This window comes from Montipora foliosa, chromosome 6, assembly GCF_036669935.1.
Source record: "Montipora foliosa isolate CH-2021 chromosome 6, ASM3666993v2, whole genome shotgun sequence".
Taxonomy (NCBI): domain Eukaryota; kingdom Metazoa; phylum Cnidaria; class Anthozoa; order Scleractinia; family Acroporidae; genus Montipora; species Montipora foliosa.
Window position 1 is genome coordinate 64047392 of NC_090874.1, and position 18813 is coordinate 64066204.

At 40.0% G+C, this 18813-nt stretch overlaps 1 protein-coding gene and 1 long non-coding RNA gene across 6 annotated transcripts in view; both read left to right on the forward strand.

Moving 5' to 3' along the window:
- The window catches only part of LOC138008130 (tyrosine-protein phosphatase non-receptor type 13-like), a 44743-nt gene extending 41916 nt beyond the window's left edge, over positions 1-2827 (forward strand). For 4 of the 5 annotated variants that reach the window (XM_068855348.1, XM_068855349.1, XM_068855347.1 and 1 more), the window contains 4 exons: positions 585-765; positions 1445-1534; positions 1837-1955; positions 2082-2816. In XM_068855348.1, coding sequence (XP_068711449.1) covers positions 585-765; positions 1445-1534; positions 1837-1955; positions 2082-2243 — 552 coding nt within the window. In that variant the 3' untranslated portion in view covers positions 2244-2816. Of the gene's footprint in view, positions 1-584; positions 766-1444; positions 1535-1836; positions 1956-2081 lie in introns of all 5 variants that reach the window. The other variant, XM_068855350.1, reaches the window with a different exon arrangement.
- Positions 2828-7098: 4271 nt separating this feature from the next.
- LOC138006158 (uncharacterized) lies at positions 7099-11970 on the forward strand. The gene is made up of 2 exons (XR_011123857.1): positions 7099-7246; positions 10445-11970. It is a non-coding gene; the product is annotated as an uncharacterized lncRNA (long non-coding RNA).
- The last annotated feature ends 6843 nt before the right edge of the window (positions 11971-18813 follow it).

Below are 18813 nucleotides of genomic sequence, written 5' to 3' on the forward strand. Positions count from 1 at the left end.
GAATCAATTAAGGAATATAAATTGGAGGAGCTGCAGAAAATTCGCCATTTTCTGACTACTGCTTTCTTCATATAGCAGGAACTTTTCAGGAATGATTGGGCAGGGGTATTTTACAGAACGCCAAACGCCGAATGGTTAGCTTTCATGTCTGCATTAATTACGTCAAAGCGCCGATTTCTGAAATGGTTATCTTTTGGTTACTGTTGCGTAAATGTAAAGTTATTTAGTTATACCGTCAAATACCGATTTTAGAATGTTCGACGTTCCGCAAAATACCCCCGCCGGGAACGATGAACTTACAAATTAATTTGCTATTCATATGCAAATAAAGTACGGGTTAATCTTACTATTCGCAATTGAGCTCAACAATGAATGAACACGACAAAGAAACGGGGTGAAAATGAAATGAAGAATTAACTGAACAATCCTACCCAGCCTTGTTCGCTTGTCATTATTTTCCAGCCAAATCTAGCCGCCATTTTTATTATAAGCTGAATCTTGGCAGCTTGCAGCTCACGGTTGCATGCGGAAACGTAGTTGTTCCTTACCCATAATGTCTGAAATGCTTTTTTTTTCTCTTTTAGGCTGTCGATGCTCTACGAAATTCGCCGATAATAGCTCAGCTGGTGGTTGAAAAATGCTCAGCTGAGGATCATATGACCAACAGCATAAGCAATAGCAGTGGACCTCCAACACCCCAGGGGCTGAGATACGGAGCTGTGCATTACAATCAATATCATGATCACCCTGCAGACACATATAATGGTGAGGATAGCTAAACCCACCAGAAGGAAGAAGCTCTATGTTTTGTTCTTTATATAGGGTGCGAAGAGACTCTCCATTAGATAAAAAAATGACGTTTGCCTCGATTTGCTCTCGAATGGATCATCCGACATTTGCTGGAAGCCTTGACACCGACTCCCACCCCACCCACCCCCCTCTGTTTTGGGCACCTTTTTCCCCCTAATTAACTCTTGACTAATGATTAATAACTCTGAAAACAGGGTAAGGGGGTACTATAGGTACCGTTGTAGTAAATAAAATTGTTATTTCTATTCTATCTGAAATAATAACAAAACAAATAATTACCAAATAGCCATATCCATTTTCAGTTGAATTTTACATTGAACAAGAGTAAATTAGATAAACTCTTGCATTGAATAAATGCGTTTCCTGATATTGGGTCGGTCGGACGGTCGGATTGAAAAAAAAAACCTAAAAAAAATCACAACAAAAGTCTCGGAATATGTACCCCAGCATCATTGCCGTGGAGCCTGGAAACAACAAGACGTGAACCCAAAATCGATATGGCGGAAGAGTTGGTTGATGTTATGATAGAATTAAAACGTGTTTTCTCTATGCTGTTACCATGCTCATTTTTCAGACTAAAAGAATTATTTAAAGTGAAAAATGGTTTAACTACGTAACTGAACGTGTTTTTCAGATTACACTATGGAAGATTTGCCGTTTGAAGTCTATCTTACGAAAGGCCAGAGTGGACTGGGTATGAGCTTGACCGGAGGAGACAGCGCAGGTATGGAGATTTTCTAAAACAACTAGGACAAGGCTGCATGTGTTCTCTTCAAGGATTAGTCTAGGAAAGTCGTGTTTGATACACGTTCTTGGGTTCTTAGTGAGCTAGGCTTCATCATCTGGAGTCTTTTTTTCTTTCGAAGAAATTCGTCAGTAGGCATTATCAACTCAATACACAGGAATCGGGCGGAAAACAAGAATAAGTGGAACAACAAAGCTTAGTGAAATGCTTGCATATTAACTTAGTTTGAGTTTCCTTTAACCTTAATTGTAGTTTCTCTCTTATCTACAATGTGAATTTAGGACCAATCTACATAAAGAAGCTGGTACCAGGTGGCTCAGCGATTTTGTCAGGACAGCTCCAAGTTAATGACATTATTCTTCAAGTAAACAACGAAAATGTCGATCGAATGTCCTACAGGGTAAGTCTAAATTTGATACACTAATCGAGCACCTGATCATGCTTCAACTTCTGCGTAACGAATGGCCTTACACAGATCAATTTTACAGTAACTATTTTCCCCTTTTTGTTTTCTTTATATTTGCAGGACGTCCTCTCCATTCTTCGCAATTGTCCCTCCGAAGTCAAACTGTTAGTTCAAAGACCTAGAATGTCATCTCATCTTCCTTACCCAGGTTACCGTGGATGCAGCGATCGAGCCAGTGTAGATAGTTACGGAAGTTATAGTAGTATGTCGAGTATTTTTTAAACGAGTCGGACATTTGATTTGTCTATAGAGTTTTTGGAACAGCTGAGGCGACTTGTTGGACTGAAGCTAACTTACTGCGGATAGAGCAACTTTCGAATGACCTTGAAAAAGAGTCCGCAGTTTGTTCACGGACCAATGTTTGGCAAGATTAAAACAAAGCTTCTCCTTATTCCCGCCAAGGAAACTCCTAATATGGGCAGTAAATAGTTTGATTGCCCAATCACGTTACTGCATTTCAAATGACGTCAAAGCAAAATGCCGAAGTTCCGTGGAGACATGACGTTGTTTACATCCGCGTTCGCAAAACCAATGAAAATTCGCGCTCGTTTGTTTTTACTGATACAGATAAGCCAATTAAATGTTTTACATTTGTTTACGTTCTGTTTGCACGTTTTATTTTTGAAGGTCATATGAAAGTCGCTCTATCTCATTCAAGTGACTAATCCAGAATATATCGAAACCAAAGAAAAGGTTAGCACGTCAGTATTATCTTGTGCAACTAAATTTGTATGGATTTGACAATTTTCGAAGTTGAATTAAATGAATACCACCTCGTTAATTGAATGGGGTGTGAAAATATACATAGCTGGAAGTGTTATTTCCTTGAAATACATAATTTCAATTATTCAGCTAAGCTCACACTTGTAGTGGTTATCCTGGGAATTATTCTAAGGTCACAAAAAATTCGTCTGCATTGATTTCCAATATGAAACGCAATTACCGGGAGTGATACGGTGCCGCCCGCACCAAAATGGCCCCTTTGAAGCTGGCGATCACATAGTGCAAAAACCGTCATACTGAGAGGAACTTAATTGCGCACTGGGACATACAAAACGAAGAAAATTTCTTAATTAAGTTGCTTTGTTTTAGATGTCGCAATGCGTAATGTGCTCTCCAGAATGGCGGTTTTGTACCATGCGATCGCCAGCTGCAAAGGGCCCATTGTCCCGATATTATTTTGCTTTGTTTTTTTTTTTCGCATTTGTCTGTTTGAGGGGAGGGGAGGGCTGACCAGCATATTAGCTAATATAGCCACAGCAAATCAGCCTTCACCCAAGAATCAACCTCATACAACTTCTTCGATATCACTGGTAGCAGATGCTCAGAATACGTGGACCTATAGATGGGAAGGGCGGATATCGACGTCACAGCTTACTCTAAGATTGAGGAGCTCTAGCAACGACGACAGCAACGGCAACGAGAACGTCGTCGTTAATTGTGAATTCGCTTTATTGCAATAACTTCGCGACTATTCCAAGCATTTCAACGTTACTAAGTTGTGGCAAACCCTCAAGAACTAAACTGGTATGAACGACGCTCAATTTAGGGGAGAAAATGAACACTTATTCTCAAGAGCTGACGTTCTCCCTAACACCTCATCAAATATGCTCATTTCACGTTATTAGAGAGCTTTAGATTCTAGGTCGAGAACGACTACGAGTACGAGATTTTCTCACAGAACAACTTTGAGCGCGCGCAAATCAGCGTCACTAGCTGAGATTAAGCACGTTTACCGAAAACGGCAAACATCGGACTAAAATTTGCGTTTTACCAAAAATGGAAGAACTCGTTTGATATGCGCTCATTTCTTGCGCGTTAGCAGCAGGTATCAAGTAACTGCCCAAGAACTTTTCAAAAGAGAGGGACGAGTTGGAATAACATCATTTTCATGCTTTTATGACAAGCAGCAACCCCCCCCCCCCCTCCCTTTTCGCGTTTGCCGTTTCATGTAAACACGATGCTTAATCTCTCTATTTTGGCGGGAAAAACGAGGTACCGTCGTCATTTTAGTACGAGTTTTGCAAAAATGTCGTCGTGTCAAAACCTGTCACCGACACGGTAGTAGTTTTGGCATTTCCGTCGATCAGGAAAAGGCTCAGTTAGCAGCAAGAAGAATAACTAAGCAACCTTTGCTGCTAACAAAGGGTAAGGTTAATCGTCCGGGTTATAACTTTTCTAAGTATAATTGCTAAAAACAGGCAGTCAGATCTCGTACTCGTTCTCGTCCTCGTCCTAGAATCTAAACTGAGGTCCCTATTGTTTTGCTGACGATAGCAAGAATGAGCTAGTGCTGCAATACGGCAGTCGCTTAATTGATGAATGTGGAATGTAATGAGAAATAATGAAAATAGGGAAAACGACAGAAATAATGAAATGATGAATGGAATAGAAATGTCACGTTATGTTCCCAGCTCTTGAATATTTTTTTGGTTTATGGAGACAGTTGTAAACAAGTCAGATACTGTCCCCATATGACTTTTACTTCATTTCTTCGCAAGCATCGGCCGAGTGGAGTAACAAAAAGTGAGTATATCTGTTTGTGAAATAGTTCAAATTTTATGAGAAAATTAAATAACTTCAGTTTTAGAACGCGAATGGGCCATTTCCAAGTTGCTGTTTGTCTCGGTTTCGAACTGAGCCTTGGTGCTCAACTATTGAAAGGGAAATGACTGCGTTGATTGACATAAGAATAGACGACTTAGTACTATTTGAATGGTTGTGCACCAGGACTCACTTTGAAACCGAGGCATGCAGTAACACCTCGCTGTATTTCAATTTATTATTCTATCTGATGATTTTGAATTACCGAGAGGGGTTTAAATTTGGGGAGATTGAGAACTGAAAAATAATTATAGTAGAGGAAGTGCATTTGTAATGTTCTCGTTCTTAAGATATTGTTCAAAAAGTTGTTTGAGAGTTCTCTAAGGTCAGAGTTGTGAAGCGATATTGTTTATTATTCACCGAAAACGCCTACCCTTCGGAGCCGAAGATTGATGGCGTGTGATCAGCTAACACAAAACAAAACAAAAAAAGCTGTTGCTATATGTGAGTGCCGGGATGTACGAGTCGGATGTCTGAGGTATCATTTGGCGTCAGCTGGCATTTGACCATTGTAAATCTTGAAAAGGAGTACTAGCCGCGCGCCAACATTAATATTCCGTGGTCTTGTCATAATGTGCAAATTTAAACATCTTTTAAGTGGCTCAGAAACCAACTGAACTTCATAACTGTGAGAAGTAAGTTAGGTTACAGTTATAACTGATATTTGTTCTTGGATATTGGTCCCATTTATAATTAGGGGCCTCTCAAAGATGCAGATGGCGACCAGACAGAAAGATTCCATTACCTTTCAAAATATCAGCTTCTCCGAAAGCTCCGATGAAGAAGACCATAAAGTCAAAAACCCTCTTGTACCTATGTGTAAATAAATAGTGGAGACAATTTTAATAGAAATCCAGATTCAAATTTATTCTTAAATTAACGGTAAATCAAAGTACTGCAAATTCGAAAGTTCTTTCTTGAAAAAGAGAACTTTACACTGGCAATATTTTCCGGCATTTTTAATATCATTTTGCGTCTAGAAAGTTCAGTCACACATAAAATTTTATTACTTGACTCGTTTTGATTTATGGATTCGCCTAGAACACACTTTAAAAGCAATATCACTCAACCAACAACTACTGCATAATCCACAGAGAACAGGGTCTGGAAGGGGTTTCGCGTGATCTGTGAATTGACCCGAAGAATACAGCTGTGATTCGTGACAACTGATCCTAGTGCGTAAATCGAGCTTTCTGCCGTGTAATTTGCCTGTCAAGATGGTTCGAAAATTGTTATCACAGTAACGTAATCTATCATTGCCATATTCTGTACTTGGCCTCTGTGATTTGTAGACTGAGACACGAGACTGAGACTAACTGAGACATGACGATGCAACTGAGAACATACTGAGAGACATGTTGAACTTCTCAGTCAAAAACAATCCGCACTACAATCTTGGACAAAACAAAATGAAAAATAAGTTCCCCCCTCCCCCCCAAATCGATGAAGAATTCTCGCGCAAGTCGAGGCTCGCCATTTTTTCATCCTTGAAATTGGGGTGAAGCTATACCCGAACCCTAACCCTAAATCCTAACCCTAAATTTATTAGAGCTAACTAGTTAGGCCTGAAACTCCGGATATCCATTTTTATTGAATTCTCAACCTAGGATAATGCGTTTGACTTTATATGGAAATGAATGAGGCAAATGTCGCTCAGAATAAACGTTTTAGTCACTTTCCGGTCGTTTCTTCAACTTAAATAAAATTTAGCAAAAAAGCAGGTTGAGAATTTAATAAAACAATTATTCCATTCGCCCTTGTCACATGCTTGTTTGATACGAGGCGCGTAGCGCCGAGTTGGCTATTCACCATCTCGTATCCAACGCGGGCTCATAGCATAATTGTTAACTATTCACCTCAAAGCAATTCGCGCGGAATTTGCTCCCGTAAATGTTGTAATCATCGCAGAAATAAATGAATTAAAATCACCTTTTTATGCTATATTATCTCACCGTTTTAGTATATGCTAAAACAACTATTTACCTCACTGTCGGTGGCTAATGGAGGATATTTACCACTTCAGTGAATTGTTGCTAACTATCACCTCCAAGCAACTCGCGCGGGATTTTTCCCCGAAAATATTGTAATCGTTACAGGAATTAATGTGTTAAAATCACCTTTTTGAGCTATGTTATCTCACTGTTTTAGTATATAAAACAACTATTCCCGGCTCTGTAAATATCCACCACTAGCCACCTCCACTTCGGTGAATAGTTGTACAATTTAAACAGACGTGATCAACTTTCTATCCAACTGCGCGCGTGATTCGTGAATTCCCCCCAAAGAGTTACGGGATTTGTGAATGTAGGAAAAATGACTCCCTGATTCGAGATTCAGACACCCGTTCCATCTTTCACAATAGTTACATAGCTGCGATTGTCTGTAAACCAAGTACCGTTTAACTATATTGATTTTCATCAAAACGATGATAAATATTTCTGTTATAAAGTCCATTATCAAGCCACTCCTTTTCATTCTGCAGCGGCTATTTCAGCTGAATTGCTTAGCCTTACAACTGAATTCATCGAGTTAATCATCGAACTTTTTTAATCCTCAGAAGATGAAGGCTTGGCTCATCGTGTTCTTTATAGTTTTCTGTGGAGTCATTTGCAGCGGTTACAGTAAGTAATGAACTAATGATTTTTTTGTCATTAACGTATTTCACGTTAGCCTTTCAAGCCACACGGAAGAGAAATTAAGGCAATGGTCGCATTCGATCGGTTGGCCAAAATAAACTGCTTTTTCGATTAAAGGCCGGGACACACTTGGCGATAAGTCGCTGCGACACGTCGCGGGGACAAGTCGCCGCAACAAATCGCCTCGTGTGACACGGTTAATTTCATGAAAATCATTGTCGCTGCGGCAGAATTTTGTCGCTGCGATCAGTCGCACGAATTCAAACCAGTTTGAATTTGTGCGACTTATCGCAGCGACAAAATTAGCGAAAGCAGCGTTGTCGCATCGTGTGTACACTTCCGGCAACAATATAAATGAACCAGTGAGAGAGCGTCATATGGTCAGCCATATATATTGGTTTAGAAAACTAGTTCACATTCCCCCTCATACGAGATCACTGCGTGTGCACCGAACAGGCGTCGTGTCGCAGCGACTTGTTTTGCAAGTAGTACACATGGAGCAATTTGTCGCACAGACATGTCGCTGCGACTTATCGCCTAGTGTGTCCCGGCCTTTAGTTCAGTCGCTTCATTAGGCAGTTTAAGCAAAGACGGCAGCTGCCGCAATGACAACGCCGCAAAGCAATATCATTGGATAAAAAGGGAAAAATAATCGTGCTGCACGTGCAGCACGAATTTCTGTGCATCTCTTTGCCGTACTCCACAAAACAACAGGGAGTTTAAGGAATGAGGCTACGGCTATTGCTACGGCTACAGCAAAGCCACGAAGCAACAATATTATTGGTTAAAAAAGGAAAAATACTCGTACTGCACGTGCAACACGAATTTCCGTGCATTTCTCTGCCGCACTCCACAAAAATCACCAATTTTACGTTTGGACGACAACGTGAGCATAACAATGAAACATTCATTTTCTGTTTTGACTTTAAAACCGTTCGTACCCATTAAAATACAGGATAGTTCGCCTGTTTTGTAGAAGGTGAACAAGACGGAATAATCGTGAAATATTTGCGATAGCGCTAAGTTATATTTTGGACTGAACTTTTCGTTGCCGTAGCCGTCGTCTTCGCTTAAGCTCCCTGTTAACAACGTAAAATCAGTGCTAGGCTTTTGTACATCTTGCTTTTACTTTGGGACTAAAACGGTCCATTTTGATGCTCATGCTTCCCCACTCAAATGTTTGGTCTCAGCCCTAAAAGTTACTAAAATGCTCAGTTAGTGCTCACACAGGCGCCCCAAGCTCAGTGTGAGCATGACCGACAAAAATATAAGGATTTGTATGGGAATTCCTATAAAAAATTTTCAATTAAAAAGACTATATGATGTTATTGCCAACGTGGGTAACCTCCATCCTGTGTGGTTATTTTCCAGATCCGACGCGATTTGAGCCATTTCTCAATTTCGTGATGTCAACGGTATAATAAAATCCCAAGGCTGGAAACTACCTAGTCTCAGGTGCCACCAATTTGAGTCAAATATTCCTAGATAAAATTTTCCCACGGTCACAATTCCACAATCAATTGACAAAGATTGAACTTTCATCTCAACCCACTATCAACGCAATACTAGCAGTCCTGCGAGAGACCTAAGGCGGTAATATTGCAGGAAAACAGCTTTCGAAAGGTACGCTTCCACACCACAGTGGCCACGGCTTCGACCGTTGATAACGTACTGAGCCTTACCGGGGTAGCAGATCGTAGTTTTGTCAACCGCAAATTTCTTAGTTTATTCCCCTGGTTCCAGACATGACATTAACTCAGTCGTGTCGTCCAATCACGTCACAGTCACGCCTCCTTCCTGTTGACAAACTTCAAAAACACATTCCGGAAGCCGGAAAGCGTTGAAAGATGTGAGAATGAAAGGTGTAGTGAACAAACTTTTGCGCATTCATGCCGCTTTTACTAGTTAATAGGACTTGAACGTAGCAGGCTCATCGCGATCGTAACTGTATTTATCAAGCCCTCAAGGAATTAACATTACTTATGCAAATAAAATTTGCTCCCGCATTTTGTCAACCGCAACCTTTTTTATTCACCTGAGTCTACCGACTCGACTGTTTTCTCTCAGATGCTAATAATTAAATTTCACTTGCTTCAGTAAGTCCAGCCACAAAATATTCGAAGCACAATATCCTACGAGAACAAAGTTTATTTGCTTGTTCAGTTCCTTGAAAGCTGGAGTCAATGAAGTCATGTCTGGACCCAGGGGAATGAAGAAATTTGGGGCTGACAAAACTACGGTCTGCCACCTAAGGCTCAGTTCGTTATCAACGGTCGAAGCTGTGGCCACTGTGATGTGGAAGCGTTCGTTTCGAAAGCTGTTTTCCTGCAATATTCCTGCCTGAGGTCGATCGCAGGACTGCTATTGCGTTGATGGTGGGTTGAGATGAAAGTTCAATCTTTGTCAACTGATTGTGATGTGGAATTGTGACCGTTGGAACATTTTATTTAGGAATATTTGACTCAAATTGGAGGGGGGTATTAATCCACTAGCGGATTTAGTACCCCAGGGGTTCAAAGCAAGGGGGCTTCAAATTCGCTAGGACACCGGCCGGAATTTTGATCCCGAGACCTCCCGCACGGTAGTATGATGCTTAACCAACTGAGCCAACCAGTCGGCTGAATTCTACCAGCGTGGCATGAGAAAGGCCAGGCCAAAAAAGGCATGCTAAGGTCCCAAGAGGAGGTTGTATGTAAAACGTGGGGTAGGGTCGTACTTCTTGTTGAACACTTCATTTCATTGGCTGTATAGTGTCGTACTTCCTCTTGTTTTCTCTGTCAAATGCATTGGTATATTTGTTCGTTCTACTGTTCTTTTGGCCAATCCTGAATATTTTTGTGGTACTCAACATAACAACGATGTGGATGTTTTGTCGACAACGCGAGTACGCAAATGTGAACAATCCATTTTCCAGTAGTTTTACGCTGAAACCGTAGTACAATACTTTATCCACATTGTACAAGGCGAACAATACGGAATAATCACGAAGTCCCAAATCTACGGTGCCGGAAGCACACATGCATTGAAACGCGCAAAAATGAGGCAAGCTGCAGAAGATGAAACCTTGACTGCCGCTCCGAATTTTTCGTTCTACTTGTCTCGCAACATGTTTAATGCTTAAAATAATAAAAAGAAAACAGAAACAAACAAAATCATAAATATATTTTTTGTACACGTTTGCAGCTCAATCATTCTTGTGCTATGAATGCGAGGACGCGGGAAGTGCAGCAGAATGCGACAGGAGGCAGAAAATAGACAACTGCAATGGCTATGATAAGATGTGTCAGAAAATGCACTTTACAGCTGCAAATGGTAAAACAGGGGAGCTCAGAGGTTGCACCGAGACTGCAGCGTGCGAGGAAACCAAGAGAAAGTGCGAAAACGGCGAGGAAATTTTAAAAGACAACGTTTTAATTACGGATTGTGCAGCGGTTTGCTGTGTTACGGCTGATGGTGCTGAGAAACCATGTAACGGAGCTTGCCGTACCATTTCTGTAAACATGGTTTTGGCAACTGTCACTACCATCTTTGTTTTAAAGTTCTTTGAACAGTAATGTAGTCTTAAATTAAACCCAGTCGATATCTGTAATGCTGTAGCCCTAATGTGATCATAATCGATTTCATATATACTTGAACTCAGCGGTTATGTAAGTGGAGGTGCTCAGCGCAGTTGATGAAACAATTTAATTGAGCAGTTGTAAAGAAACTTGAAAAAACCCAGGCTTGTAAGGGATTCGAACCCGTGACCGGATATTTTCAGGCTTCTTTGCAAGTGCGCATGCTCAAGTGTCTTCTTTAAGTTCTATCATCACTTTTACTTTGGCCTTGGCCCATCAGGCAACGTATCATCCCGTTGATGAAGTATGATGATGTTTTTACGGTATTATCGAAATTTAGAATACGGGTCCCACCAAATTATAGTCAATCAGATTAGGCCTTGTGACCACAAAGCAGGAGTCGCCCGAGGGAATGCTCATGTAGAATCATGGATCTTGCAAAGAATACGATATCGCGACGATTTTTCCTTAAAAAAAAAACACTGGCAGTACCAATTCTAAAAAATGTAATTTCTGACGGTTGAGTGCCCTGAGAGCGAATTAGTCAGAAATAGGCCATTTCCGAGGTCATATCTGCCTCCTCTTCAAAGCGAGTCTAAGTGCGAGGTTTTTGTGACGGTAATTAGTTCTACTTTACATATGAATGAAAACTAATTCTTATAAGAAAAATCTTCGCACTTGGACGCGATCTGAAGAGGAGGCAGACATGAACTCGGAATTGGCCAATTGATACGGATGGCACGTTGGAGAGGATCGGGTCTGGTCATGTGATATCGGTGGCCATTTTAGTTTTTCGCAGGCGATTTTTGCCATTCTACATCAGTCAGTCCTTTTGGTGACGTTTCGTTATCGTTTTTTTTTTTTTTTATGGAAGGGCGGTCTAAAAGTACTTCTTCCCCGAGGTTCCATATCCCAGTGCTACTGGATCAGATGGGGAAGACGTTACCACCTTTTTCGGACACAAATGAGAAGTGGTTTTTTGGTGGTTTTTCGTATCTAGCGTGGTACATTATTCATACAGTTGTACTTTGACAATTATCTCAATGTGTAGTTTACTATTATTACTCTAGCACGTGTATTCATCAGATGACTGGCTGTACACTCCTTACGCTGGTCCTTGCTTATACTCCTAAATAAACTATTTCACTTTGATTATTCGTGTTAATGGAGTCAAAATTAGACAATACCGTAAACTGACGGGTAATGAACTTCTGCTCTCACTAAGGATACTATATAGATAAGTGGGTAAATTAGGATTGTTACAGTAGTGTTTTTTCCAATAATGGAATGAGTGTACTTTGTTATCTGCAATTGTCATGCTGTTGTAAAGTTAAGTAAGAAAGAGAGACCGACACTATGATAAAGCGCTTGTTCATTGATTGGGTTATCCTTTTTTTAAAAATCGTTTTCGTTACTGAAAGCAGCGTTACCGTCCTTTGTGCCATGTTCGTTGATTATCCCTGACGAGTTGACTCTCAATTTTATGCATTTAGTTATGTATCTGTAGATGCTGTGTATTTTAGCCGTAAATGTAATGTCTCGAAGATATTAGCCCTGCTTGTACTTATTCTGAAATTCGAGATGAAATAGAGTTTATGCATGTAGGTCTGTTACCTTTAGCAGGGCGCGTGCGTACCCTTTGTAATCTGCGACACCAGTGCTTACCATATGACAGATAAAATTACTTTTAATGATGAAATGGTCCCGTGAGGAATGAATCAATGATGAAATGGTATATATGAAATGAATCATATATGAACTGCGGATATGAAATCAAGTGAAGCTATGATCTTCGCAGTTATGAGCGCAATTTTTGCAACTGCGTAGAGAAGTCTGAAAAATTCAGGACTTCAACGGGGTTTGAGCCCGTGACGCCCTATGAAGCCAATGACGTTGAGAGCTGGTCATTTGTAGGTTCTAATGGTCCCGTGAGGAATGAATCAATGATGAAATGGTATATATGAAATGAATCATCATTGATTCATTCCTCACGGGACCATTAGAACCTACAAATGACCAGCTCCCAACGTCATTGGCTTCATAGCTCAGTTGGTTAGAGCGTCGCACCGGAATCGCGAGGTCACGGGTTCAAACCCCGTTGAAGTTGCGCTCATAACTGCGAAGATCATAGCTTCACTTGAAAATTACTTTTCCCTTGAATATTTAAGCCATAGAATTCTTACGTTAAATTGACAAGGGCGGTCTGGAGCTCTGAGTAGGCGTAGAATTTGTCTCATATGATTTAGGGGCCGACATATCTCTCCTTCAATGCCGTACCGGAAGGCGAGGTCGGTAGCAGAAAACAGCGAAACGGGCGAACTGCGTCCAAAAGGGATCGCACGGGCCGAAATCCCGGGATGACTCGTTTGGTACGACGCTCCAGCGTCATGTCTGGAAATACTGCTTTTTTCTCTTTTGTTCAAACATTCCGTCAGCGCATGCGTTAATGTTCTGGCTTTCCAATACGTACCATTCCAAAAATTAATAAAGATGCTGGTTTTTACAAGGAACTTTTTGACATCTCAATTGATTCTATAGGCATAAACGTAACGTAAGAACCGTACGTGTACAGAGGTGAGACTGGGACGCCTAAAATGCTTTTTTGTAAGCATGGCGGTTCACGAGTGAAGTTGTCTATGCTTTTTTGTGGACGAATTCCAAGGCCTACCGATACAATCCAGGGGGCAAGTTTCAATGGATGCTGTATTTTGCTGGTAGGACTGGGTGGCCCGACACCAGAATCGGGGGTCTTCCTGTCATGAAATTTCTTTTTCGTTTCTTTTACCCTCTCACGCTTTACCATTTAGTTTTTGTCTTACTGCTACTTTAGTTCAATAGTATTTACTGTATTCCCTGTAGTATAGTATTACCCCTCTTAGTGTTAATGAATTCCTTTAGTGTTGTTATGTAGTCACGTAAAAATGTATGTTGTAATTTGAATGAATAAGTGAAACTATATACGTATAAAAGACGTAGGCGTTGGCGGCCAGTTGGAAAGAAGAAGAGTTGAAGAAGGAACATTAAGAGCAAAGTAGGTGGTGAAAGGTTGAAGGTGAACAAGATATTTTTCATGTATCACTGCTAAGAGCCATTAGCAGGGGCAGCGACAAGACTTCAAAGACGAAATTCCGTTGTTAACGACGGCACGTATAAACTGAAATGACAGAACGAGAGTAGGAGGAGGAAGGACTGTAAAAGGATAAGAGCGGCAAAAGATTGAGCTGAAGGAGTATGGACGAGAAATAACATTCAAAGAACAAGAAGCCGACTGAAGCGTGGCTTTGCCACAAGGAAAAGTTAACATAGTGTAGAGGAACTGGTCTGGAAACTTAAAGTATGGTAAACCATATTAAATGTAATTTAAGATAGTTATCGTTTAAGCCTAAGGGAATAATACACGTTCAAGGATTGTATTTACTCATGAATTAATTAAATTTAGGATTAGCTTATGATTAGTTTTTCCTTCAAGTTTTTTTCTCCTCTATTGTTTGTACGTTAAAACTGGTGTCAATTAGGTAGTTCATGGTAGTGTGTTGAGGGATCCAGGAAAGGGATTTGGTATTTTTCTTTCTTTTCTTTTTCCTATTATTTTCCCAAAGGGAGTTCCCTCGGTTATCGTCACACTTCCCTTGTCATGGAATGGCAGAATTACCCAGAATTCTTTTTGGGCATGAACGAGGCAACTTGAGAAGCACGAAACTGGTCCTCATCAAGTGGCTGAAGCGCGGCCGGAGGAAAATACGAGAAGAAAATTTCTTGCCATATACGAAGGAGTATCCCTGGTATGTGCTGTTAACTTAGACTTTTGATTTCTGAACAAGCTTTCATCATAAAAAATTCGCAAAAAAGTAGTGTGCTCTTTGCGCTGTTATCCTCGTGGCAAAAAACTGGCCTTTCGTGATTTCTTGTCAAGGAAACGGTATAATAATAAGATTTATATTCGCAGATTACCTGCCCTCTTACCACTAAAGTCAAAGTCTACATCAATATGCCTATATGCGCATTCAAACTTTCCGCATATTACTGTATAAAAGTCTGTCTTTTAATGATTTTCCTGCTCTTGTATACGAAAAATACATTTTCTATGATCTTCGTGGACGCTCCAGCGCCATGTCTGGAGGTACTGCGTTTTTCTCTCTTGTTCAAACATTCTGTCAGCGCATGCGTAAATGTTCTGGCTCTTTGATGGCCTAGCCTACCAAAAAAATTAACATGCTGGTTTTTGCCAGGAATTGACATTTTAGTTGATTACACAGGCATGAACGTAACGTAAGAACCGTGCGTGTCTCATCTTCCCGAGATGGAGCTGAGAGATGGTTTCATGCAGACTGGGACGCCTAAACTGCTCTGTTGTAAACATGGCGGTTCACGAGAGTGTCTCTCTGGCCTTTCCGTGAGCTTTAATGGATGTCGTATATTTTTCTGGTAGGACTGGTTCTCCCGACAATTATGAAAAAAACTATAAAATAAGAATCGGGAGTCTTCTCTAGTCATGGAATGGCAGAATTACCCAGAATTCTTTTTGGGCATGAGCGAGACAACTTGAGAAGCACGAGACTGGCCCTCATCGAATGGCTGAAGCGCGGCCAGAGGAAAATAATTGTAGCCAGATACTTGAGATTAGGCTTGGTGTGTGCTGTTAACGTAGATTCTGGATTTCTGAACAAATTTGAATCATAGAAAATTTGCGACAAAGTCGTGGTTTCATTTCGCTGTAATCTTCGCGTCAAAGAAACGGTGTAATGTAAATAAGATAATAACGAGATTTATATTTGCAGATTACCTGTCCTCTTACTACTAAAGTCAAACTATATGTCTCTATGTAATAAGCGCATTCAGAATTTCCTCATATTACTTTTAAAAAGTATGTTGTTTGTTTTGGTTTTTGTTTAAAAAAGGGTTTTGCTACTTATATGAAAAATACGTTTTCTTTCCCGTCCTCTACTTAGACATGATCTTCGCGGAAAATACATTCTGTCCTTCAATAAAGTTAGAACAACCAGTTATGGTCTTAGTTCTTTAATTTTTTCTTACGTATCAGCTAAGTTGAGGAATGCGCTACCTGATTTTATCCGTACCTATGAGTTTACTGGTTTCAAAAGAGAATCCAGGGCTGCATTTTGTACAGCGGCTTTTCTTTTTAATTAAATTATCCTTAATTCGCCACTTAGTGTCCCAAAAGTTACATTGCATAAGAATTCGGCCTGTGATCCTTTCAGATTTAGTTTCCTTGTTTTGTTTTGTTTACGTCGAGTTCAGTAAAATAATATATATTTTTTCCATATATAATGCATGGTAGGAAGGTAACAAAAATAGAAGTGAACATTAGCTTTGAATGCCCATTATAACATGCAACTTTTCTCATGTAACGTTTCAAATTAATCTGCATGTCATGATCGTTTACCTCAAAAGGTTGTAGTTAAACCTCCCGGATTTGGCGACACTAACTAGTTTGGAAACTCTTGTAAAATCACCCAAGTGTCAATTTATTAGTTGCGTCTAGAACGTTCACCCATTAACTTTCACTGATTGAGGCGTTTCGGTTGATAGATACGCTAAGATCATGCTTTAAAGTAATACCACTCAATTAACAATGACTGCATGATCTATCTACACAACTTTACATAGCTGCTATTGTGTGTAAACCACGTACCGTTTTACTATATTGACTCTGCGGCCAACACATGACTATTCGAAAGTCTGTAACAAAAGATGACTTGTTTCTTGTGGTGGTTAACTCGACAACAGGTAATTTGCTTGCAATCATTATTTCAATATTCAATAATTAATATTATTTCAGCCATTAATTGGTCATTTTCATCAAAACGATAATATAAATTCTGCTATAAGGTCCACTATCGAGCCACCCTGTCTCATTTTCAATTGACTTGCTCATCTTAAAACTAAATTAACCGAGTTAATCGTCCACGTTTTATAATAAAATTCTTAGAGGATGAAGGCTTGGTATATAGTTCTTTATAGTTTTCTGTGCATTCATTTGCAGTTGTAAGTAATGAGCTAATTAATTTTTTGATTTCTTCGAGTCTATATCGACCTTGCAACACTTTTATTATAATCATTTGTAAATCTACCTCAATCCCTTCATAGCTATTAAAGCCATACGTACGAGATGTTAGCCATATGCCGGTAGGTCGCATTGGCCAAATAAAACTTTTCTCAGTTTAATTCGTTAATTATGCTTTCCTAAAAGGAAAATAAAGGAAAGGAACTTTATTTAAGTGTCTAGTAGAATTAGCGCTGGAGCACTAAATTAGGGACACTGTAAAGTGAAATTAACAATTAACACAACAAGTCAAATGTAATTGGTTTTTGAGGAGAGGGGAAACCGGAGTCACCGGAGAAAACCTCTCGGTGCAGAGTAGAGAACCAACAAACTCAACCCACATATGACGCCGAGTCGAGGAATCGAACCTGGGCCAAATTGGTCGGAGGCGAGTGCTCTCACCACTGCGCCATCCCTGCACCCCTAAAGAGTTAACCAACCAGCTTTCCGAAACTTGACAACATGCACGACTCACTACAAGATTGTAAACATCGACGGCTTGTTCTAACTTATCAATATAAGATTGTCGCTTTAACAATCACGTTATAACTTGTAGCATTCTGGTAACTTGACGTGCGCAAAACATTTTTTGTGAGAACTGAGACAATAGAGCCGTTTATACGAGAGAAAATAAGCCGCGCCTTACTCTGGCCACGGCGTATATAATACGCGAAAGGAACTATTTATGCGAGTATAAACTCCCAGGCCAGGATAAGCCGCGGCTTGAGAAAGCCGTGAACATAGATTTTGTACCATTTATATGGGGTGTTCGCGTCTTATGTAAGCGGCGGGCAGAGTAAGCCGCGGCTTATTTTCTCTCGTATAAACGCCCCTAATGTTTGATTTTATTGTGTACCTGAAGCTTCAACATTGCATGTTACGCATGTTGACACAATAATGATAAGTACGTCCAACAATGAAAATAGGCGGGTGAAATACAAATAAATTTGTTCGCACATTTAATTTCAATGTTGCTGACCATATGCATTTTTGAATGTGTGCCAACATTTATATATGTTTACTCTTTACATTCGTTTCGGAATGAGATCGTTACCATGGAGAAACCAGAGAATGACGAAGATGTATTTTGTCGCTAAGTTGTAACAGGAAATAATGTCCTCGAGTTACTTGTACAAAAAAAATAGATCTTACAAAAAAGAGATTGCCTGTATTTTTACCAATGAAAGGAATAGTTTTTAAAATATTATGGTTTTGATTTCAATTTTCATGTGAGACAAATATTGAGAGGGAGAAGTTATGCGTAAAAGTTCTGTCAAGAGTGCATTAGTTTGTGCAAAACGGAATAAAAACATTATTAAACAAAGTTGATGAATTAGGTGAATTTGTTCGAACTTCCCAGTGTTTCAACATCTCATGGATAACTGAGGCCCAATGTTATAGAGGCCCGATTAACTGTGAAGAGCTTCGTGAAACGTGCGTCGCAACAATACTGTTGCAAGTGATCATCATTTGAAATGATAGAGAGTTAGAGAAACTACGACAATAATATCATTGGTTAAAAGAGAGAAAAAAGCGTGCTGGACGTACTGTGCACATCAACGACGTGGATGCACCAAAATTTGAGGTATTAGAGACCTTTAGATTCTAGGACGAGGACAAGAACGAGTACGAGTTTTGACTGCCCGTTTTTAGCGAAACTACTTGGAAAATTTATAACCCGTACGATTAATCTTACTCTTTGTTAGCAGTTAGGTTGCTGGTAACTGAGCCTTTTTGTTGATCAAAAAATGCCAAAACTGCTACCGTGTTGGTGACTTGTTTTGACAAGACGACATATTTCTAAAACCTCGTAATAAAATGACGACGGTATCATGTTTTTCCCGCCAAAATGACGCTGGTTTGCGCGCGCTTACTGTTCCTCTATGAGAAAATCTCGTTCTCGTAGTCATCCTCATCCTAGAATCTAAAGC